This window comes from Chanodichthys erythropterus, chromosome 7 (genome assembly GCF_024489055.1).
Source record: "Chanodichthys erythropterus isolate Z2021 chromosome 7, ASM2448905v1, whole genome shotgun sequence".
Taxonomy (NCBI): Eukaryota; Metazoa; Chordata; class Actinopteri; order Cypriniformes; family Xenocyprididae; genus Chanodichthys; species Chanodichthys erythropterus.
The window spans coordinates 31725005-31749165 of record NC_090227.1 but is presented as its reverse complement, the minus strand read 5'-3'; the positions used below and the strand labels follow the sequence as shown (position 1 = coordinate 31749165).

The 24161-nt window shown below is 35.6% G+C and overlaps 3 protein-coding genes across 15 annotated transcripts in view; all 3 read left to right on the top strand.

Moving 5' to 3' along the window:
* The window catches only part of ppfibp1b (PPFIA binding protein 1b), a 30618-nt gene extending 23122 nt beyond the window's left edge, over positions 1 to 7496 (top strand). For all 9 annotated transcript variants that reach the window (XM_067390197.1, XM_067390196.1, XM_067390198.1 and 6 more), the window contains 10 exons: positions 445 to 576; positions 822 to 972; positions 1109 to 1220; positions 1375 to 1463; positions 1983 to 2105; positions 2192 to 2317; positions 4033 to 4221; positions 4323 to 4490; positions 5474 to 5539; positions 6883 to 7496. In XM_067390197.1, coding sequence (XP_067246298.1) covers positions 445 to 576; positions 822 to 972; positions 1109 to 1220; positions 1375 to 1463; positions 1983 to 2105; positions 2192 to 2317; positions 4033 to 4221; positions 4323 to 4490; positions 5474 to 5539; positions 6883 to 6969 — 1243 coding nt within the window. In that variant the 3' untranslated portion in view covers positions 6970 to 7496. The remainder of the gene's footprint in view (positions 1 to 444; positions 577 to 821; positions 973 to 1108; positions 1221 to 1374; positions 1464 to 1982; positions 2106 to 2191; positions 2318 to 4032; positions 4222 to 4322; positions 4491 to 5473; positions 5540 to 6882) is intronic.
* A 1176-nt stretch (positions 7497 to 8672) lies between these two features.
* endouc (endonuclease, polyU-specific C) lies at positions 8673 to 12947 on the top strand. Its single transcript, XM_067390217.1, has 8 exons — positions 8673 to 8864; positions 9236 to 9295; positions 9407 to 9506; positions 9590 to 9701; positions 11535 to 11656; positions 11942 to 12054; positions 12145 to 12295; positions 12401 to 12947. Exons 1-8 carry the CDS (start codon positions 8794 to 8796, stop codon positions 12659 to 12661), a joined length of 990 nt encoding a protein of 329 aa, XP_067246318.1. The 5' UTR covers positions 8673 to 8793; the 3' UTR covers positions 12662 to 12947.
* Positions 12948 to 13708: 761 nt separating this feature from the next.
* polr3b (polymerase (RNA) III (DNA directed) polypeptide B) overlaps positions 13709 to 24161 on the top strand; it is a 33456-nt gene continuing 23003 nt past the window's right edge. For 3 of the 5 annotated variants that reach the window (XR_010895520.1, XM_067390186.1, XM_067390185.1), the window contains exons 1-13: positions 13709 to 13877; positions 13976 to 14008; positions 14306 to 14362; positions 14551 to 14615; positions 15559 to 15634; positions 15768 to 15868; positions 15967 to 16058; positions 16201 to 16318; positions 16484 to 16592; positions 17557 to 17679; positions 20213 to 20329; positions 20489 to 20623; positions 23933 to 24094. Coding sequence is in view for 4 of the 5 variants with exons in the window: in XM_067390186.1 (XP_067246287.1) it covers positions 13812 to 13877; positions 13976 to 14008; positions 14306 to 14362; positions 14551 to 14615; positions 15559 to 15634; positions 15768 to 15868; positions 15967 to 16058; positions 16201 to 16318; positions 16484 to 16592; positions 17557 to 17679; positions 20213 to 20329; positions 20489 to 20623; positions 23933 to 24094 (1254 nt within the window). In the remaining variant the exon portion in view is untranslated. Of the gene's footprint in view, positions 13878 to 13975; positions 14009 to 14305; positions 14363 to 14550; positions 14616 to 15558; positions 15635 to 15767; positions 15869 to 15966; positions 16059 to 16200; positions 16336 to 16483; positions 16593 to 17347; positions 17471 to 17556; positions 17680 to 20212; positions 20330 to 20488; positions 20624 to 23932; positions 24095 to 24161 lie in introns of those variants that run through there. The other 2 variants (XM_067390187.1, XM_067390188.1) reach the window with 2 other exon arrangements.

The window sequence follows — 24161 nt, the reverse complement described above, 5'->3', positions numbered from 1 at the left end:
TACAAATATTAAAAAATAAAAATGTTAATAAAATGTAAACTAAAATTAAAAAGAACTGAAAATATAAAAATAAAAGCTAACATAAAATATCAATAAATACTATAATAGTATAAAAATAATATTAATTTATAATAAGTATTATATTACAAATATTGTTTATGACTTATATTGAATGTTGATGCAAAATAATAAAACATGCGATTAATTTTCTTTAAAACTCCAAGTAACCTTTTTCTTACATAAATATAATTTATAAATGTATAAAACATCACAATGTAGCAATCTGGCATTTGAAGTTCTGGCTTGTGAAATATTTTTTTAATAATATATATATTATGCTTAAAAAAAAAAAAAAACGGTGTCAGTAAATCTGTAATCTGCTTAGTTAACCCACCTCAACTTGAGATGAACATGATAAAAATGACTTTCTCCTCTTCTTTGAAGACTCAAAAGAAGTCAATCAACCACATTCAACCTGGATGATAACCTATCAGAGAGTGAGTTTAAACGGGGTGGAGTCAGAGCCACAGCTGGGCCCAGGCTGGGCTGGTCACGTGACCTGCAGAACACCAACAGGTCAGTATTCACAGCGACACAGGATAGAGTGCCTTCTCAAAATGGAAAGATCTGCTGTTGGTAAAGGCGCCCTGATGACAGGCTCACATGCATGTAGCTTGTGCTGCTATTTATTGATTCATTGGTTCAGTTCCTCATTAAAAACCCATTTATTTTGTTGTCAGAGTGATATTTTAGCAGTACATGCAGTCAAATGGCAAATATTTCCATCAGTCTTGTAAGATGTTCTAGTTTGTGTTTTCCAGCGAGTTGGATGCGCCATTTGCGCGCTGGTCCCGGGAGCAGGTGTGTGATTGGATGCAGGAGCAGGGACTGGGGTTGTACGTGAGTTTGGCAAGACAGTGGGTCTCCTCTGGCCAGACGCTCCTGCAGGCATCCCAGCAGGATCTGGAAAGAGTGAGTTCTTATTTCTCAGAACCAGGATGAGAGCATATAGTGGAGTCCAAACTTCTGAGACCACATTTAAACCTGGTAATAATCAGTTTTCCTTCTGAAGTTCATCTTTAAGGACTGTTCTGCTCTCTCTATGCAGGAGCTGGGAATAAAACACTCTCTCCACAGAAAGAAACTCCAACTGGCCCTGCAGGCACTGGGCTCAGAAGAAGATGACAACAGGAGCAAACTAGACTACCACTGGGTGACAAGTAAGGAATGGATGTTTATTTATCCACAGTGTCATATATTTGGTTTTTGAAATATGGTTAAATTAATTCTAACAATTAGATTGAATAATTTTCTCGATTGTTTCAAAACTGATTGAACTGTATTTGAGTTGTTACCTCTTTCCTTTTGTTCTAGGGTGGCTTGATGATATCGGCCTCCCGCAGTACAAGACTCAGTTTGACGAGGGCCGTGTGGATGGACGGATGCTTCACTATATGACTGTGGTTAGTCTTGTTTTAGTCAATTTAAAAGGACTGTTTTCTATTTTAATATATATTAAAATGTAATTTGTTCTTGTGATGTTAAAGCTGAATTTTCAGCAGCCATTACTCCAGTCTTCAGTGTCACTTGATCCATCAGAAATCATTCTAATATGCTGATTTGCTGCTCAATAAATTGTTTCCTATCATCATCAAGGTTGATAACCGTTATGCTGCTTAATATTTTTTTGGACAACGTGATTTTTTTTTTTTTTTCAGGGTTCTTTGAGAAACATAAAGTTCAAAATAACAGTAATTATTTGAAATTGATTTTTTTGTAACATTTTAATGTGTCCTAACTGAATAAATGTATTAATTCATAAATAAATAAATAAATAAATATAATTTTACTACTCCTAAACTTTTGAATGGTATTGTAATAAGAAACAAGGTGTTCGGTTCATTGAGAAGCATCAGTTTTCATAAAAAGGTAACCAACAAATGTTAGCATTTTAGTAATGTTTTTCTACTCCTGCTGAACAGGATGACCTGTTATCTCTGAAAGTGGGCAGTGTTTTACATCACCTCAGTATTAAAAGAGCCATCCAGGTGCTCCGGCTCAACAACTATGATCCCAACTGTCTACGGCGGAGACCTTCAGATGAGGTAGGAAGAGAGACCAAACTCTAATTTGTGCTATCCTGTTATTTTTGTACTTGTACTAGCAATCCTTATGCTCACCATCATTTCAGAACAACATAAGTCCTGCTGAGATCTCTCAATGGACTAACCACCGTGTGATGGAGTGGCTGCGGTCCGTTGACCTGGCTGAATATGCGCCCAACCTGAGGGGCAGTGGGGTGCATGGAGGACTGATGGTGAGAAAAGTCTTTATATTAGTTTAGGTTATTGGTTGAAATAGTTAAATGGGCAGGGTGAGCATATGAACTCTGGTTTGGATAAAGCAATTGAACCAAGTTGAAAGCACCCTGATCATCCGTACATAGCGATGTGGATATGTTTGCACAAGCTCTGCAATTTGGCACTGCAGTCAAGTTGAGTCACGTATACCACTTTATACGAAAGACTGCTTTAACCCTTGTGCTGTGTTGAAAACCCTATAACACTTGTGATGTTCCTGTTCAAAAATGACCAGCCTGCAAGAAATTGCTCGTTACGCTACCTTATCAACAAATATTGGATTCAGTCTTTTTGTCAGCTTGTTTTCTTTCAATTAGGACAGGTTTTGTATTTATTTTTGGAACTGATCTATCGTAGGCCTTATTTATTTGAGTGAAAAAAGCATCATTTGTGGATAATTTTGTCAATTTTACATTGAATATGAAAAATCGCACTGTTTATCACACTGGTGTGCTTTAAAGTTTAACCAGGAAATTTATTTTTGAATTTGTTTTATTTTGTACAAAATGGCAAACTTGTGGAGTTCCTGGTCACAATGAGGCCTACGATCAATCATTTTCAAAAATAAATATAAAACCCGAAAACCCTGTCCCAATTTAAAGAAAACAAGTTGACTAAAAGATTGAATCCAGTATTTGGTGATAAAATGGCATAACAAGATATTTATATGTTTTTTTTTTTTTTTTTTTTTAATTTAAGTCACAATTGTGACTTTGCGCCATTTTGTACAAAATAAAAGCATTTCAAAACCGGTTTCCTGGTTAAACATTAAAGCACACTAGTGTGATAAACAGTGCACATTTTTTCATGTTTTATTTAATATGGACAAAATTATCCACAAATAATGTTTTTTTTTTTTTCACTCAAAATCTGAGGTATGTAAACTCGGATCAATAAGGCCTACGATCGATCAGTTCCAAAAAATAAATATAAAACCTGTCCTAATTGAAAGAAAACTATTTGACAAAAAGATTAGAATCCAATATTTGGTGATGTAGCATAATGAGAGATTTATAAGCTATTTTTTTTTTGTAGGCCGGTCATTTTTGACTGGGCACATCACAAGTGTTACAATGTGGAGGAAAAATTTTTTTTACAAAAAGTATCAACAAAAATGTGGGGAAGTTGTTAGACTCTGGGTGAGTAAAGTCAGTAAATTTTAGTCCATTGCAGTAACATTTAACTTTAACTGCATTTTTGGGTACAGAAAAATCTTTTCCGTGTCAAAATGATCCAAACACAACATGAGGGTTAAAGCAAGTAGCTTTACAGTATTAAACATGAAAAGCAGTGTCAGTGTCACTTTCAAGTAGAATTACAGCTTCTACTATCTACTATTAATTTCTACTATCAAGCAGCTCACCAGTGTGTTCATGTTTTTACTCGAGTCTGTCCTCAAATTTTGACATGATTTCATTTGAAATGACATCATACCAATTCATACATTGATTTCACTTGAAGTACATTTGTCCTTTATCATGGGAACTTAACCTCAGGTTGCTTAAGTGGAAATGAAGTTTAGATGAAAGCTTCAGCAAAATGACGAACTGTGCCAATCAAACCACATTTAAAGATAACTTTTGCTTTTGTTAGTCTTGACCCAATCTCTTTGAGTAATAGAAAGTGCATGTTTGGTTCCAAGAAATGGACGTCATTTTGTTTGTGGTTTCAGGTGCTGGAACCTCGCTTTAATGTGGAGACGATGGCTCTGTTACTAAATATTCCTCCCAATAAGACTCTGCTGCGGCGGCATCTGGCCACTCACTTTAACCTGCTGGTGGGTTCTGAGGCCCAGCAACTCAAACAGGATTGTCTAGAGAACCCAGACTACACCTTACTAACTGCCACGGCTAAAGTCAAGGTATGATGCTGAACATCTCCAGGCCATCTCCTGCAGGAGACTGGTATGTGATTCATTCATTTTGGAATTTAAACATGTTTTTATGCGTGTGTCAAATTTAGCCGCACAAGCTGGCATTTGGAGGGTTTGGTAGGAAGAAGAAGCAAGAGGACAATGAAGAGTATGTTTGTCCCATGGATGTGGAGATGCCCAAAGGACGCAGCTTCCAGAAAGGCTACAGAGGCATGGAGCTCCAGATATATGATGATGACCTAGATCGATTCGACCAGGTAGTGATAGAATCTGTCCGGTGCATGATGTCTGGTGGTCAAATTTTCAGGAGTTTTATAATAAATATTTAATAAATAAATAAATATATAAATAAATAATAAAGTGCTTCTTCCAATGTTTTTGAAGGAAGTCTCTTATGCTTGACAAGGCTACATTTTATTTGATCAAAAATATAGTAAAAACAGTAATATTTTACATATTATTACATTATAAAATAAAATAAAATGTTCTGTTTGAATGTATTTTAAGATGTAATGTATTCCTGTGATGATAAAGCTGAATTTTCAGCATCATTAATCCAGTTTTGAGTGTCACATGATCCTTCAGAAATCATTTTAATATGCTGATTTTGGTCATCAAAAAAATGGTCGTGCTGCTTAATGTTTTTGTGAAAACCATGATGACCTTTCAAAAGTTAGGGTAAATAAGATAAAAAAGAAAGAAAGAAATTGATAATTTTACTTTGCAGGATGCATTAATTTGATCAAAAGTGACCGTAAAACCATTTATAATATTACTAAAAATTTCCATTTCAGCTTCATGCTATTGTTTTGAACTCTCTATTCATCAAAGAACAAAGAATGTATCACGGTTTTCACAAAAATGATTATGCAGTAAAACCAGATATTTAACATTGATAATAATAAAAAACAAATAATTGAGCATCAATAATAATTGAGCATATTAGAATGATTTCTGAAGGATCGTGTGACACTGAAGACTGAAAATTCAGCTTTGCCATCACAGGCATAAATTTAATACATTCTAAAATATATTACATTAGAAAACAGTTCCTTTAAATTACAATAATATTTCCCGATATTACGGTTTTTACTGTATTTTTGATCAAACAAATGCAGCCTTGGTAACCATAAAAGTTAATTATTCCAAATGTTTGACTGGAATTGTATGTTCAGTTGATTAATCGATAGTCAAGAACCTTAATCGACCTTAATTCCTCTTTGCATTGTTTTTGATCCAGATGGAGGACTCTGAGGGGACAGTAAGGCAGATTGGCGCTTTCTCTGAGGGCATCAACAACTTAACGGTAACATGCAGTTGCACATCTGATCTCACTTGTGTTGCTTTATACACTAAAAAATAATGTGTTGGCTCAACAAAAAACATTAACGCAACAGTTTTTGACAAATTTGAGTGAATTTATGTTCAACCAACAAGTTAGATTGAATTAGAGGAATTTAATAATTTGTAGCATAAACACAAACTCGGAATTACCATAAATACACGTTTCCTAGGTAAAAAAATGTGCACATGAACGCCATCTCATGTGCAAGCTTGAATACGATAAGCTATTCTATATTTCCTATAGCATGTGAAGGCAGCATTAAAGATGCTAAAGAGGATCTTTTCATCGACTGAGAAACCAAAGACTGTCAGTGAGTTTTTGAAATGAGCGCATGCATAAGAACAACCCCCCTCCTTCACAGCTCGTTTCGAGGGAACGCCTCCCAAAACTTGTGCACGAGTATTGGAACACGAGTGTTTACCACCGGCATTCGCTGTGTCGTGTTAGTGGATTCATTATGTCGGACTCACCGCAGGTAACTCATAATCTGCAGTTGTTACTCCTGTCTCCTGACAAAAACATTGCATGTGGCGCCTGTGGAGTGTGGAAAGTTACTGGAGCGTGCAGCCGTGCACGTCTCGCACAAGGAACGTCACGGCAGTGATTGACAAGCCAGAGGGCCAAACGTTTACGCGATTGGCTGATGTTTTTAAGGCCCTACCTCGTGCACAGATGATGTATATTAATATTATTCCTTTCAGTGCACCTAATAAATAGTCTTTTATCAGTTAGTAAAGACAGTTTCAAGTAATATTGCAAAAATTTATAAAACAAAACATCCTCTTTAGCACCTTTAATCTTACCAATTTCAGTTAAAATCAACAGCTATCATAGCAAACGCTAACATAACTTATATAACTATATCAATTCTTCAGAACAATGGTAACCACAAAAACTCTTTTAATGTCAAACCTAGCAGCATTAAACACTAACAGGTCTTTCCCTTCATTAAAAACAAATAAATCAACACTTAATTTCAACATTTATTCTCCTTATCCAGTCCTATTCAGAGCATGCTGGCAACTAGAAATCCATTATCAAGACAATTTCATTAAGATAATACAACCTGTTTTTTTATTGTTGTTGTTGTTGTTTTTTTTGTTTAAATTACAGATGATATTAAGTTGATGTAATGATCAACATGATAAAAAAAGGTTTAATTAAAACAATAAATTACTTTTTTAACTTGCAACCATGCATTTATTTAAGTAGTGGTAACCGGTCCCATGAATTACTTTTTAGAGTGTATATACTGTGTATATAGTGCTTGAGCCTCAACTGTGTGTTATGTGTTCTTTACTCAGAGTATGCTGAAAGAGGATGAGTTCTTCAAGGAGATCTCCACGTCATTTCCCAATGCCAACATGAAGGATGATGACTCCAACGTGTGAGGGTACTGCAGGGACGCTCTCACCCCTAGTGCTGCTGCTTTAATCAGAAGTGACTGTGCCAATTCCTCTGTCAACAACCGCACCTCCATCTGAATGCCAAATATATCAATCACAGCCACGTCAACTCATCAAAACACCATTTTAAAGTATTTCAGTTGCCTTTTAAGAACATTTTGATGAATTATTATGTCTCCCGAAGGTAGATGGAAGAATGTCTGCCCTGTTTTTTTAATCAGATTGTTAGTGGTCATGTTTGTTTTTGTGGATCGATATGATATGAGTAGCAGTCCTACTGTAGTTTGCTGGTCTAAAATAAAATCTGTGACATGTTTGTGCCAGTTATGGTGGCAGAAGAGCACAGTGACACTTTCAGTCAAAATCAAAGATATATTTTATTAAATTGTTAATAGATTGAAGTTGTACACTGCCAATAATGAAACTAGCATGTATCATCAATATTTCAAATGAAAGCTCTAGGTGCAGTCTTAAATATAAACGTTTGGAGTTTTTTTTTTTTTTTTTTTTTTGTTAGTTGTTTTCGACCTGTACAATTTATAAAGCCAGTACATGCATTGATACAGCATATGCTTCACGCATTTGCATGCAAAACTCTGTACAATATATTTTACATCCAATTTGTAAAGGTTTGCATGTTATTTAAATCTCATTTGGATAAAATATTGTTACTTTAATAAAAGTTCATTGTGAATTATTTTTCCACTGCTGCAGTACTTAAAGGATAGCAATAATGTTCTCGTGTATGGAAATGCTATCATGTAGCATGAATCTTTAATGCAATACTGGCATGTGCACAAAATTGTAAGCACCTGAATAATGTATTTAAAATATAGTGCCACTCATAACCATTTCAGAGTTACATGTTTGTAATTAATTGACTTTTGCTCGTTTTCAAAGGTGAATAAAACACTGAAAGCATGCAGGCTTTGCTTGTTATATTCGCGTGTCAATTAGTAAATTCGACAACCAATGGTGTATGACATAAAATAATGAAGTATAATGCACTTTGAATGCACATTCTTGCAAATATTTACAAGCTAACTAGCTTGACTAAGTGTAACTAAATCCTAAAGTTCCCATAGCGATTTCTATTTACAATAATTGCAGTAACTATTTTGGGGGGGAAATTTGGTATATTTTGTCCCAAATATAAAGAACTGTCCATAAGTTGATAAACAGCGCCATCTGTTGGACAGTCTAGATAGCTGCTCACTAGTATTTTATAATAAGTCCATGTTGTTATTTCCTTTTATAGGTGATATGTTGATATAACTTAATTTCTTTCATGCTTTCAATATCAGGTTTTTTACTCAGGTTATACCTTGTATCCTGTTTTTGCTTTCAGTTTTTAGAAATAAACTGATGAAATGATTAAGTCCTTGTACTTCGTGACTGTTTCCTGTTTTATTAATTATATTTGTGCACTGAAATTTATCATCGTTTCCATTCACACTTTTATCTGATATACAAATGGGAATCTTCCTTTGTTGTCTCTATTAAAAATTTTAAAGTAATTTTTACCTTGTGATAAAGTGCTGCGTACTGCTTCTTCGGCGTTCTGTAGAATAGTTTAACCCTAAATAATGAAAATAAAATTAAAATGGTAAATAATTGTAAAAAATACACAGTGTCTACCGTTCTCGACCAATCATAGGCAACTTCCCCTAAGCCCCGCCCATTTTGGTGTACATTTTCGTTCTACTCCATTATTCTTTTTCTATAATGCAAATGGTTAACTCAGACAATGTGTTTGGGTGTATTCAGGCATGAGAACATCGTCAAGAGTCACTTCACAGGGCGTGCTATATGAAAACCACACAAATTCGTTTTCGTCTGTGTAACGTTGCTCTCTTCATAGCCTTAACCATGCGCAGGCGGTAAGTTAAACACTTTTTTACGTTTGGCATTTACGCTTGTACGTCTTTAAACATAATTTTAAAAAGCAGAATGTTTTTACAAAAGGTCATTCAGTTTAACGTGATGATGTTTATTATATTGTTTTTGGGACCTCTAAAGTCGCATTTGTGTTAGTAATTTCATGTGTTTAGCGTTAATAATTTATTAGAATATCCTTTGCTTTTAACTTCTGCGCTTTAATATCGCATTTCTCTTTACTATAAGCCCCAGCAGGTTAAATTTTATAAACGTAAATTATATCATTGCATAATATATGTCAATTTAAGTAGGTAGCTGCCATGAAATATACTGTACAAACAAACTCAGAACATATTATGTTTGTATGTTGCAGGTATGATTGTGGATGGATCCTTGTGCTGTTGGCACTGTTTAATCCCTGTGATGCAGCAAGGTAAATTATTTTAATTAATTGCTTTTAATTTTTTACATGAATGCAATGGTCTTTATCTGAAAACTTTTATACAATTTATACAATTCACTTTTTTCCCCCCTACACACTTAGTCAAACTGTCAACCAGGAGCTTTCGAATATTTTCAATGAGCTCTGGAAGCTGGATGTGAATCGGCTGAAGCCTGGAACTGATTACAAAATCACACTACAGGTGTCAGTATTTTCTAATGTCCCACAATATGAAGTATAGTGACAAATCATGTATTACATTAAAACATCTAACATTTCTTTTAGGGCAAAGCTGGTTACATACCACAGGGAAGCACAAGTGCGGTAGACCATGCCTCATCCCCACTGTTTTCCAGTGTCGATGAGGCCAAATTGAACAACATTACCACTTATGCACGTATGTTTCTTTTGTAATATGCAACAGCTAAATAAAAAAGCTTCTAACCCTTTTTAATCATTCTGTCAGTTTGCAACAAAGAAAAGCTGTGCTAAAAACATTTAATAGAGACACACCAAGAGTTGCGTGTTTAGGCAGGCAGTTCTTCTTTAAAGTTGATTGGTGGAATTTTGACTGCTGGTTTATGCTGCATTCAGTCCCTATTTTTGATCGCTTATATATTGGTTGCTTTATGCAACATTTTACCAGAAAAAATTGAATCCGAAATTAAATTTTTTAACCCTCATGCATGTAAACTATAAAGATGCAATATGTAAGATTTTTGCAGTAAAATATACAAAAACCACTAGGCAAGTGTTATATATTTTGTTCACTTGAGTACTTACAATATCCCAAATGTTTGCAACTATTTGTAAATCGTGAGAAACTCACAATTTTAACCAAGGCTCCGGGACATGTTTGGAGTCGTCTGTCAATTGCGTCATACCCGCGTTACCCTCGGTTTTCGATTTTATTTTGTAGAAACCATGGAAACGCCAAAGATGCTTTAATATTTACATGTTTTAATAGACAAGGGAACAACTTTTTTGATATATTTATAGACAGAAAACAAATTATTGTTATATAGCGCAACATGTTTAGTCTTATAGTTTAAATCTAATTTTCTTGATTTTTTTTTTTGTGAGTACCATGCTTTACCATGCCAAAAACACTATTTTGTCAAGTAGCTAACATAGCATAATCAGATGCAACTTTATTTTTAGTAACAGTATAATACAGAATTTTTCCATCAAACAATACGTTTAAATTAATTGTATGCCATTTATCAACACAAGCCATCCAGCATTTAATATGGTATTCTAAAATCGATCTAGCTTACTGCAGTGTGTAACAGTGTCTCACTGCAGCCGCCGAGCGAGCGCACAGAGTAACATTATAACATAATTTTCATCACACTCAAATGTATCTAATATGATAAACAGAGCTGCGTTACCTCATACTCATGACCGGAAAAGCGGAAGCAGCGCCGGCGACTGTGTCAAAATAAAAGTTCTGCTGCTCATGAGGCGTGTGTTGCGCAATTGCTCCAGCGGCCTCGTTCAGCTCTCACAACACTCGGTCCTGCTCTGCTTCATACTACATTAACGTTAATAATCGCATCCATGAACATGATTTCTTCCCGAGTCCTATCCCTATTATTTTCCACCGGCCGTATAGGTGAAGACCACATGTCCCAAGATTCCGCGCTCAAACGTGGCGTCATCAAGCTACACCTTTGTTTTGAATAGGCCTCTAGCGACCTCTAGCGGACAGAAAATATTACATACTGCACCTTTAAATCACATTACCTATTTTGGACAAGGATAGCAAAATGTACATGATGAAATTTTTTTATAACACATTTTTTTTCACATTTACAATGCAAGACAGGGAATATACCAGTTTTGTAAGGCACATTAATTAACATACAAAAAAATAGTAAATATTTTGAGCTTGAGGAGCATAAGTTTTGGCTTTCTGCTTTGTTTTTGAAGTATTTGAGACTTTAAAGGGATAGTTCACCCAAAAATGAAAATTCTGTCATAATTTTCTCTCCCTCAAGTAGTTCCAAACCTGTATGAATTTTTTTGTTCTGCTGAACACAGAGGAAGATATTTTTGAAGAATCTGTTTGGTTACCAACAGAACAAAGAAATTCATACAGGTTTGGAACTCTTGAGGGTGAGAAAATAATGACAGAATTTTAATTTTTGGGTGAATATCCCTATAATAAAATTTCACAAAATGGTGAAGAAATAAAGTACAGGAAGGTTTTTTTCTCACTTCTCAACAGGTTTCATGAAGCTTTTGGACAACTATGAGGCGTCCACTGGTGTGGCAGAGAGGGTGACCACTGAGGAGGTGACCGAAAATAACTCCTTTCTGGATGCTATCTTAGATACAGCGGTCATGAAGGTACAGAATGACTTAAATTATTCCCTTTACCAAATAAGAAATCTCCTCCTCCTTTTTTTTTAAAGGCAACAAAAATGAATGGATTAAAAGTCTTTAAAGTACTGCGTGTAAAGACAAGTTCCCTTTTTTCTTGTTGCTAACCAAAACACTGTGGTTGTTCCTTGCCACACCCTGTGCTTGGAATCTGCTTATTATGACAAAAGGAAAAGAGTGTTGAAGGGCGCATGATGATTCTGGGGTCAATAGTTAAAACTGTTTTATATTTATCATATTTTTCTCCCTCAGCGTGCCCACCGGTACCTGATTGGTAAGAGGAAATCACGCTCAGATCTGAGACAGTTTAAGAGTCAGTTGTACTACATGTGGTTCCGTCTTTATCATAGAGACAGAAATGGAGGGTAAGCAACATACTCCAATGTAACATGAAACATCTTTTATTCCCTATCTGCTCTAATTATAAATTACATCACTTTCTTTTTTCCAAAAAGAGAGGACTCCAGTGGATTTGAGCATGTGTTTGTTGGGGAAACCAAGTTTGGCAGAGAAATCATGGGTCTTCACAACTGGGTCCAGTTTTACCTGCAAGAGAAGCAGAATCTTCTTGATTACAAGGGCTACAAAGCCAAGAACAATGATGTGGTACTTCTTTCATCAATAAACCCGAAGATAACATTAAAATAGATAATAATAGATTGTTCTGTGTGAAGGCTTTGCTGAATAGGTATTTGTTTCTTTCCCACGCAGCCTGATGATGATGACCATGTCTTGAACGTGCAGTTCAGCTGGCATGGTTTGGTCAAGCCAGTGGCAAGTGCCTTTGTTGGTGTGAGCCCTGAGTTTGAGATGGCCATCTTTACCATCCTGTTCCTCACATCCACTGAGAAGACCACCACAGCTGTGGTCAATCTGGATGAGTACCAGCTGGAGATGGTGGTGCACAGACATGGCCGCTCTATCGGGACCGCTTATCCCAAACTGCTGAGCAGCAACAACAGACACGTATAAATCCCACACTAACCTGAGAGTAGCTTGTGCGCTTTTTCACATTAAAAAAAATAAATAAAAATCTTTTAAATGCATATTGTAATTTTAAATACATAGATATTTGCTGTGTATTGCAGAAGTCTTCATTTTAGATGCTTGTGTTTACTAATATGTTAAAGTACACTATGCTCAATTTATTTTAAAATCCAAGCAAATATAACATTTTCTCATATAATGGTCATTTCTTATATCCTTTACATCTGTTTGCCTATTTTGACCACGACTGCTGTTATGGAAAATAGAGCTTTCACATTAAAAAGAATTTCTTGATTCAATTGTGATTGTTTATTTGCAGAATTCCTTACATATATTTATTTGAATATCTCTACTATATATGTGACAATGGTGAATTAAAGGTGATCTCAACTTGCGTATCATGCCAACTTATAAAGTTGTTATAAACAACTTAGAATTATTGTAAAATTGTTACACATAAAGATTCATGGCCTCATATTAATGAGAGACAATGTGGAATATTTATGATTTTAAAAATTAATTTGTCACACCACAGCATGATTTAAGTAAACCACAAACAATAACTGCATACAAAAATAAATCATATAATGTGATTAAAAATATGGTGACTATGTTTATACACCAAATGTTCACTTTCACTTACAATGGGTTCAAAGACCACTAGTGAAAATGCTTCTATTTTGCAATTAAAAACAATAATTTAAATTTTGAATTAAAAATATTACTATGGATTTTAAAATGTCTTATTAGATGTATCCCTCGTTTGCTCTAATAACAGCAGCACCTGAGCACTTAAATTCAGAAGTTTTTGTAAAACCAGATGAACATGTGCTCCAGCATCACAAAGAGCATTTTGTGCTTCAATAGATGGTTTAATTATCGTTTAATAAGATTTTGAATCCTGTCGATATGGTACTATCAGACTTGAAATCTTAATGTTGCAAAATGGGTCGGAATACATATTATGTGCCCGTGTGTTTCTCCCCGGTCTGATTTTCATGTTACACCTCACACTTTCACGTGTAGCGCAAACTTCCGTTTAGAGTGTTTTTGCAGAGTGACTGCGGCATGTATGATGGTTTCCCAACTTATTTTATATTAACCGAGTTCATTGCCATCTAATCTAACAGCAGAAATGCTGCAAGAGGAGTTTGGGGAGATGACTCCCCAGCAGCTCGCTGCTCCCGTCCACACTGTGGAGGTGAGTGAATAAGTGTTATCTCAAAAATAGCAAACGTTATGAATGAGAGGCATTGATCTCATTCATCTGTAATTCATCTGTCCTCTTCTATACTGCAGGAAAAGTGGAAGCTGCTTCCAGCCTTTTTGAAGGTAAAATCAAGTTGTCCGCTTAAACACGACACCCATCATGATACATTAAACAGAAACCTATGATCTGACAGCAGCATATGGCTAGACATGGCGTGTGTCAAGCAGTATCCGAAGCACTGAGATGTGCTGTAGTATTTTAAATAATAAATAGTTTAAAACCTTAGACCTCATATTAATTAAGAGACTATAAATTTGGACACACAACAGGAATATTTAAGTGAACTGAAACAAATAACTTGTTTGATTGTAAAAAAACAGCCTAATGTCATATTCATGTAATTTTTTTTTTTTTTTTAGGTTAAGGGCTTAGTAAAGCAGCACATTGATTCCTTCAATTACTTCATCAATGTGGAGGTTTGTTGACTTTTTTTAAGGATTGTACCAGTGTTCTGCTCATATTTTGTAAATGCAATACATTTATTATCAGTTGTGGTTTCCATGACATCAGATTATGATATTGGTTACTTTTTGTCCCAGTGAACTAACTTGATATAGCCATAAAGCTGAAGTGGCATAAACCTAATGTCTACTTATCCCTCCAGATAAAAAAGATCATGAAGGCGAACGAGAAGATCACGAGTGATGCCGACCCAATGTGGTATCTGAAGTGAGGATATTATTCAGTTAGACTTGTGTTTGACATTATTGCACATTTTTTTAAACACAAGTCACCTTTTATTAGTGCTATTTTAATATTATTTATTATTTATATATTTCGTTTTTTATTTATATTTAGTTTTTTTTATAAAGCCTGTCGATTATTGATTGATTGCCTAATTATACAAATTTTCGCAATATTAAAGTAAAACATGTGGGCCTACTTTATTATCATTTTTATTGTTATATTATATACGATTCCAAGCAAAATATAATGTGTTAGGCTTACACTGTAGATGACATGAACAAAACAGAATTAAATCGTTAATCGCAATTATTTGTATAACATAAAACATCAGTGCAAAATTCATGATCGTGACATAGCTCTAATAAAGGATTTCAAAACTATTTTTTATTTGCTAAAGCAACATTTTACTAGGGTTGCAACGATTAATCACGATTAATCGTTTGCAAAATAAAAGTCTGTGTTTACGTAATATATATATATATATATATATATGTGTGTGTTCTGTGTATAATAATTATGTATATATAAAAACACACACATTCATGTATATATTTAAGAAAAAAATTATATTTATATATAAAATACTTATGTTTATATGTAATATAAAATATATATAAATATATATATATATTTATAATACATGCATATATTTCTAAACTTTATACCTGTATGTGTGTATTTATATATACATAATTATTATACACAGAACACACACATATATATATATATTACGTAAACACAGACTTTTATTTAGCAAACGATTAATCGCGATTAATCGTTGCAGCACTATATTTTACATTTATTGTACGGTTTTCATCTGATATTTATATTCTATTTTAATACCAGCTTTTGAAACAAATTAACAGAATTTTAATATAATTACAGAAAATGATTTGTTTTAGTTAACAATCTCATTCGTCTCTAGATATCTCAATATCTACGTTGGCATGCCTGACGTAGAAGAAAGTTTCAATGTAACCAGACCAGTGGCACCACATGAGGTAACATCTTTGTTTACCTGTGATGACTATTCTTAATCAAAGCAATCTTAAAAGCTTGTTGAAAAAATTAAATAAGGGAACAAGGTCTAGACCTCAATAATTGCTAATGATGATTCTGCTTTTTGACCACTAGTGTCGTCTGCGAGATATGACATACTCAGCCCCTATCACTGTGGATATAGAGTACACCCGAGGCAGCCAGAGAATCATTCGAAATGCTCTCCCAATCGGAAGGTAACTATATGGTTGCTGAAAGCTTTGCATACACCTCTTAATATGTTTCCTTTTTGATTTCAAATGAGCTTCTGTTTTTTTTTTGTTTTTTTTAACAGGATGCCAATAATGTTGCGAAGCTCCAACTGTGTCTTGACAGGAAAGACCCCAATGGAGTTCTCTAAGCTCAATGAATGTCCCCTGGATCCAGGTAGATTATCAGTGATATTATCAGTGATATTTCATTGCTTGTATGCCATAGTATAATGCAGATAATCCTATCTAAAGCTCATATGTGTGGGATCAGGTCAAGACGCATAAGTATGATATTACGAGGATTTGTCTGTGTGCAGGTGGTTATTTTATTGTGAAAGGGCAAGAAAAGGTCATTCTCATTCAGGAACAGTTGTCCAAGAACCGCATCATTGTGGAGCAAGATCGCAAAGGTGCTGTGGGAGCATCGGTCACCAGGTGCTGGAATAATTTAAGTAATAATAATAAACTTGATTTAAAGAGCAGCTTTAATTCATATATTTGCTCAGTGTTTTACATTCAAATGTTAAGTAGAATTAATGTCAATTTTATCTCTAAAGCTCCAGTTGTGTGCTCATATATCTATCTTTTGTCTCTTTGTAGCTCTACACATGAGAAAAAGAGCAGAACCAACATGATTGTGAAACAGGGCCGCTTTTACCTAAAGCACAACACCCTCTCTGAAGATGCACCTATCGCTATCATCTTTAAGGTGATGTTGGTTTAGAGCATGATGGTTGTGTATCTGTGTCTGCTAAGTTGAATTAACTCTATACTATTTGCAGTTCTGATGGTTTAGCTCATTTCACAATCTAGTATGTAACTGTGAGGCTGCATTCTCAGTCCAACCAGCAGATGGTGCACTTTGGCAAAGAATACACAGTGCAAGTTGGCTGAAAACTAACTGCACAAATTTAAAAGTATTGTTAAAAATATAATATCAGTAGTGTTCAGATATTTGGGGTAAGTTTACAAGACTGCAGATATGTTTCATAATGTCTTTAGGATGTTGGAAAGAAATCACTATAGATATTATACTGTGTTACGTGCCTTTAGGAACAAGTATTTCTGAACAATAGAAATGTGTCAGTGATGATATAATGATACATTTGACATTCTAAAATGACCAAACCAAGAAGCATTTGATATTTTAACTGTTCTTGTGTTTAGTCTTCCTTTCTATGCATTGTAATGACGTTTATTCTGTTCACCGACACTATCATCTGACAGTTGAAACTGTATTTCATTAAAGCTCAAATCAGAGAACTGTCTCATACTATGATGGCTGTTCAACCTAATTCCCTCACCCCAGGCTTTCTCTAAACATATGGGTCTGATTGGTTAGGGACAGGGCGCGGAGTAAATCGGCTGTCGAGCTTGTTTGCTTTGCACTTGTCTGTCCACAGCACATTCCACCAGGATTTCCTTGCAACACAGCAGCCGTGCCAAAGGGTGGAGACCTTTAAGCACCGTGATCCACCCAGTCCTTTTCCCACAGTCCCGTATTAGCATAAATAAATGTCATCGAGGCCTATGGCACCATATTCACCTTTACAGCAGAGCAGAGTCCTCAAGCTCATATACTTTGCTGTAAATATACAGGTGTATACTATGTGTTTCTTATTTGACCTTAAATAAGTACCTCATTCTCAATTGATCTTTTTGTCATCCATCAGGCCATGGGAGTGGAGAGTGATCAGGAGATAGTTCAGATGATTGGCACGGAGGAACATGTCATGGCTGCATTTGCTCCCAGTTTGGAAGAGTGTCAAAAGGCACAAATATTCACCCAAACTCAGGTACCTCTGACAAGATGTCTGCCATCATTTAAAAGAATGGTTTTCATTGCATTATACATTATATAAAAATGAAGTATTACCGAATACATTTGATTAAAGATTAGACCATTGAATGTTTATAACCTGAAAGCTTTCAACAACCAAGTGTCCAACTTCAGTCATTTTTTGAGGTGTATTATCAAATGCTGAGGCACAGTTTGCTGAATCTGAGATGTATTATTCATCACAAGACCCAACAATGGGTCAGCAAGAACCATATCTGCATCCTAGCAACCTGTGTCTGAGCGGATGTGAATGTCTGTTTACGTGGTTGTGACAATGTGTGGGCCTCATCAAAGGTCCACTAATGAGCCTACATGTGTGCACCAATTGACCAGAGCAGACCTCAATTAGATAAGATGTGTCAGTAGGACTGAGAATCGGTCAAGAGTTTTTGATAGTTTTTATGACCACTAGGGGCAGCCTTTTTAGATTTAAACATGAATTGGATATTTAGAGGATTAGTTCACTTTAAAATGAAAATTACCCCAAGATTTACTCACCTTCAAGCCATCCTAGGTGTATATGACTTTGTTCTTTCTGATGAACACAATCGGAGTTATATTAATAAATATTCTGACGCATCCAAGCTTTATAATGGCACTGAATGGGGCCAACGAGTATAAAGCTCAAGAAAGTGCATCAATCCATTATAAACATACTTCACACGGTTCCGGGGGGTTAGTAAAGAAAGTGAAGCGATGCATTTGTGTAAGAAAAATATCCATATTTAACAAGTTATAAAGTAAAATAGGCTATCTAGCTTCCGGCAGGCCGTCTTCCGTATTCAACTTACGAAAAAAAGCGTAACTGGCATCGCATCAGTTTTTTCGTCATTTGAAAACTGAAGGCATAGGATGTAGCGTAAGCATTTTGAACTGTGAGAGGTGTTATACTTTCTTCATAAGTTGAATATGGAAGGCAGTCTGGCGAAAGCTAGATATTTTACTTTATAACTTGTTAAATATGGACATGTATGTCATCTTACATTGCATGCAGTTTAGTTATGAACATGATGCAGCGCAATGACTGACTGTGTTGTGAAGCCTGTTAGACTGCAGTTAAAATGCCACTGTATCTGTTCTATAGTTTAGTCACAGTTCAGTAAAGAGGTTAATGTGGTACACAATATTGTATCAGTATTGTCTGTTTTTGCTCAATTTTGCCAGGGAAAATAGTTCCAAACAAAGTCACAGCAGAACTGGGGTTTCATTACTGAATGAGTGTGTGGTTTTTAATGAATCAGAATGAGATGAATGAGACGTTGATTCAGTGACTCATTCGTAAAGATGATCACTTCCTGAATGAATCATTCGTTTGAATGAATTGGTTTAATGAATGACTGAATGACTCGGGTTGCTTTCTTGAGTAGGTACTTATTTAGAATAACTAATTACTTCACGACTGCTAAAAAAGGATATATAGGAATGTGTGTAGTATGAATGTAATCCAGATGTACTACATTCACCATGTTGTCGTTATCATATGACCTACCAGCATCAGTTGCATCGATTCACTGCCATTCACAAATCCTCTCCCACATGGGATTGTAAAGTGTCCATCGTATGCATCACGTATTTAATTAGATTAAAAATTTTAATTGATTGACAGACCAAAAAATGGAAAAAAAAAAAATAATAAAAATAGTAAAATAAATATATTTTATGTATATATGTATATATAATATGTATATTATACAAACAAATGTTTGAGGTCAGTACAATTTTTTTTCCCTTTTTTCTTTTACGTAGCAAGGATACGTTAAATTGATAAAAACTGACAATAAATACATGTATAATGTTACAATATTATTGTTTTTACTGTATTTTGATCAGAACATGCAGCCTTGGTGAGCATAAGAGGCTTCTTTCAAAAAAGTGCCTATACGACAAAAATAGTCTATATTACAGGAAAACAAGATTTTTATTTTTTTATTTTTTGACTTATTCAGATAGCTGTGACGTATTATAGCAGCTAATGCATTTCTCGCAAAAAAACTGGAAGCATTTTAATTAATTTTATCATAACATTAAGGAACAGTACTTGTCAATTGCACATCAATCCATGCCTCAAACTGGGTGGTCTAATGTAGAAGCCTAATCTGTGTGACCTTTGACTTCTGGAGCAGAACAAGTTGCTGGCTCAGGTGTGTGTGTGTGTGTGCGCGTGTGTGTGTGCGCATGCAAGTGTCTCCAAAAAGAGGAGGGGTCCATTTCTCTGATACCCCTTTAGAGAGCCAGTGAACCCTACACCGACTCAGTCACTCCAGATTAAATGGTTTGATTTGATGCGTTTAATCTTATTAATTGAGGCTCTAAAACATTATGCTTTTCATTCTTTATAACTTAATTCTTCATAACATACTTTAAAAAGCAAAGCTGCACTCAAGTCTGAATAAAAGAGAACAGTAATAACAGTGAAAATATTTTTAAAAGAAAATTTTAAATGTTGCATCTTAATTACTTGTCTTTTTGCACTTTTTGTTTACTTTCAGGCTCTAAAATACATTGGTAATAAGGTGAGGCGTCAGCGCATGTGGGGCGGCCCTAAGAAAACCAAGATGGAAGAGGCCAGAGAGCTGTTGGCCTCTACCATCCTCACCCATGTTCCTGTACGTAAACATAAAGTTCTTGGCCTCCACACATTCAAACAGGCTTCTCATAATCTTCCTTCATTCTTTTAAATGTTTTCATTCTTTGATATGTAGCTAAAATCAGAGTATAATAGTTTGTTAGCTGTTTTTTAGACCCGTTATGTGTTTGTCTCGCAGGTAAAGGAGTTTAACTTTCGGGCTAAGTGTATCTACCTCGCTGTGATGGTACGCAGAGTGATTCTCGCTCAAGGGGACAACAAGGTGGACGATCGAGATTACTATGGAAACAAACGTCTTGAGTTGGCTGGCCAGGTATCTGCTTTAATTACAGGTCTTAACTTCTGTACATATTCGTTCACCAACACGTATATAAGGTCCTCAATTCTACAGCACTACCTTTTGGGCTAATAATTTTTTTGTTTGTTTTTTAAAGAAATTGATATTTTTATTCAGAAAAGATGCATTAAATTAATAAAAAGACTTTTTCTTTGGCATTGTTGTAAGAAAAAAAAAAAATTCAAATAAATTGTTCTTTTGAACTATTTATCAAAAACTCCTGAAAAAATGTCACGGTTTCCACCAAAATATTTAGCAGCACAACTGTTTTCAGCATTGATAATGATAAGAAATATTTCTTGAGCACCAAATCAGCATATTAGAATGATTTCTGAAGGATCATGTGACACTGAAGACTGAAGTAATGGCTGCTGAAAATTCAGCTTTGACATCACAGGAATAAATTACATTTTAATTTATATTAAAATAAGGGCTGGCAATTTAACATGTTAATTTAATGAATTAGTTATGGGGAAAAATAAAGTGTTAAAATTAACGTATTTAACGCACCCTCCCCGCAGCACAAGTGTAAATGTAATATAATAAAGCCAGAGCAGAACTGCTGTTCTCTCCGAGCAACACTGTTTTAGTTTCTGAATGAATCGCATTTTGAGTGAATCAGTTGGGTGAATCAGTGATTCAATTTCCCATTTATAAAAAGAACCATTTACTTCATTCCTGAATGATTCAGCTATTTGAACGAATCCAATGAATGAATGACTCAATGACTTACTCATTTACTGCCACCTACTGGCATTTTTAGTTTCATATTTAAAGGTGGTATAGAGGATGTTTTCGTCGACTGAGTTTTTGAAATTTCAAGTGAACACCTCCCAAAACTCGTGCACGAGTGTTTGTTTACCACCGGCATTCGCTGTGTTATTAAGCCGGGCACACATTTTACGACTAGCTAAAACATTCTGACTATGCTCAACATACAGCGATTTATTTTTTCCTGTTCCTGAAGCAGATTTATATACTTTCACATGGAATTTGAACACCGACTGTAATCGCAGACTGAAAGCAACTGGCTCTGACTGGACGCGTTTGTCAATTTACATTCATAATCGGCCTTACAAACGTTAAGCCGCGCACACACTTAGTGGATTCATTATGTTGGACTCACCATAGATAACTCATAATCTGCAGTTGTTACTCCTGTCTCCTGACAAAAACATTGCATGCGGCGCCTGTGGAGTGTGGAAAGTTACTGGAGAGCGCAGCCGTGCACGTCTCGCACAAGGAACGTAATGGCAGTGATTGACAAGCCGGAGGGCCAATCGTTCACGCGATGATCGTGTAAACGATTGGCTGATGTTTTTAAGGCCCTACCTCGTGCACAAATGATGTATATTAATAATATTCCTTTCAGTGCACCTAATAAATAGTCTTTTATCAGTTAGTAAAGACAGTTTCAAGTAATATTGCAAAAATGTATTAAAACAAAACATCCTCTTTAGCACCTTTAATTTCTTATCTTTTCATAAAAAAAATTGACATTTCCATATTAATAAAAAAGGTACCTGTTAAAGGTATAGTGTATCATTTTATCATAATTTACTCATCCGTTGGCCGTTGAAGCCTAAAAGATTGTGTAATAAATTCTCTGTTGAATCAAAAATATAAAAATATTTCTTTTTAAAACTACTTTTTTGTCTATTTGATGCTTTTCTCATTTAACACAGTAATGACTTTATCTTATTGGGTTATTTTTTTTAATTTGATGTGATTAATTTGTGATTAATTAGATTAATTAATCACCATATAGTGTAATTAATTAGATTCCTGATTCCCTTAAAAATTGTTTGCCGTCCTGCTCAACTTCAGCTGCCCTTGTCTTGACTGATGCTTCCAACCGCTTGGTATTCACACAGATGAACGCAAGGCTCATGAAATATTCACTTTAGAAAAAAGAAAGTACCATGTGCAGTGCCACTCTTCATCCATCCATCCATCTCTCTCCTCTATCCATCTCTGTCTGCCTTTTCCATTCACACCCCCTCTAATTCTATTAAGAATGACTGACATCCCCTCCTAGCTCAGGCCGTTAATTATGATAATGCTTGTGTTTATTTATTTGTTTTTTATCCTGCGTGGCACACAGACTTTGGGAGCTGAAATAAAGATTAGAACGCATAATGGTTGTTCAGTATCTCTTATGAGATTGTCGCTCCTGTACGGCAGATTTCATATTACAACCTGCGTCTGGGCACCGTCTCGCTTGTGCGAGCAAACATTTTTTGGACTCTTGTCTAACATAACTGATCTCTCTTTCTCAGTCTTTACTCTCATTAGACACACTGTTGGCCTCTTATGAAACTGATCAGAAGCCAAAACCAGCAGATACAGGCTTGGCTAGCACCCAATCCCTCACCTTCCCTTTTGTTTCTTCTCTGCTTGTCATTATAATACCGTCATTATTTTCCCAATGCTTTGTTTCATCTGTGCCCCTATTCTTCTGCCTTCCTCTCCATTCCCAGCCGGCCCGCTTTTGTTGTGGGTGAGATATGTGGCAGCAACGCCCGACTGCAGCCCAGCCAAACTCAGGGATTTCTCCTCTTTATTATAATTTAGCCCGGCTATGACAAAAGAATAGCCGCCTTGACTGGAGCGATTGAGCTAATCCACCAGCCCGACTGTGATAATGTAATTACCGCTGTCTTAAGTCCTTTAATTTCCCCCCACCAGCACCGAGGTGGGGTGTGTTTATGTGTGTACGTGCTTGCTTACATTAGTTTGTGGGTGATTTGGAGTTAGTGAGTGACAGGAACCCTTTCAGCAGAGCTTTACACGCACATTCCCACTTTCCAACACCTCCAATCTCCTTTCTCCTCATTTACGATTCCCTGACATTCAACTAATTGGCCTGGCTGGGCCATGGAAGCTTAATTTCTTTATTAATTTTCGGTGAGGATGTTTATTTTCACGTATGCAAATGTGAGCGCAAGGGGAGGGGCTTCTATTGAAGGAAATCTGAAAGGCCGGGTCAAATTTATCAGAGCATGGAAACACCTGTTTATTAAATCTGTGATAAGACCACAGAGAGACGGAGGTTTAGAACGAGATAAAGTTTATAAAAAAAGAAAAGGCACCACTTGCGATTCTAAAGACTGGAGATGAAGTCATCCATTGTCTGTCTTTCTTTTTTCTGTTGATGTGATCATTTTGAAGGTTGTTAATGACTAGAATACAAATATGTGATGTAGTGTTGTGTTGCATGTAGGTTTTCTTTTGTACTCATTTCAGGGAATCAAGTTGTAACGCTTTGTTTCTGTGTTCCTTAAGCTCCTGTCCCTGCTGTTTGAAGATCTGTTCAAGAAGTTTAACTCAGAACTGAAGAAGATCGCCGACCAGATCATCCCCAAGCAGAGAGCAGCTCAGTTTGACGTGGTGAAGCATATGAGACAGGACCAGATCACTAACGGCATGGTTAACGCCATCTCTACTGTGAGTCCAAACAATCAGCGGTACAACAGAAACCAATGCACAGGGAAAGACACATCAGGAATTGCAA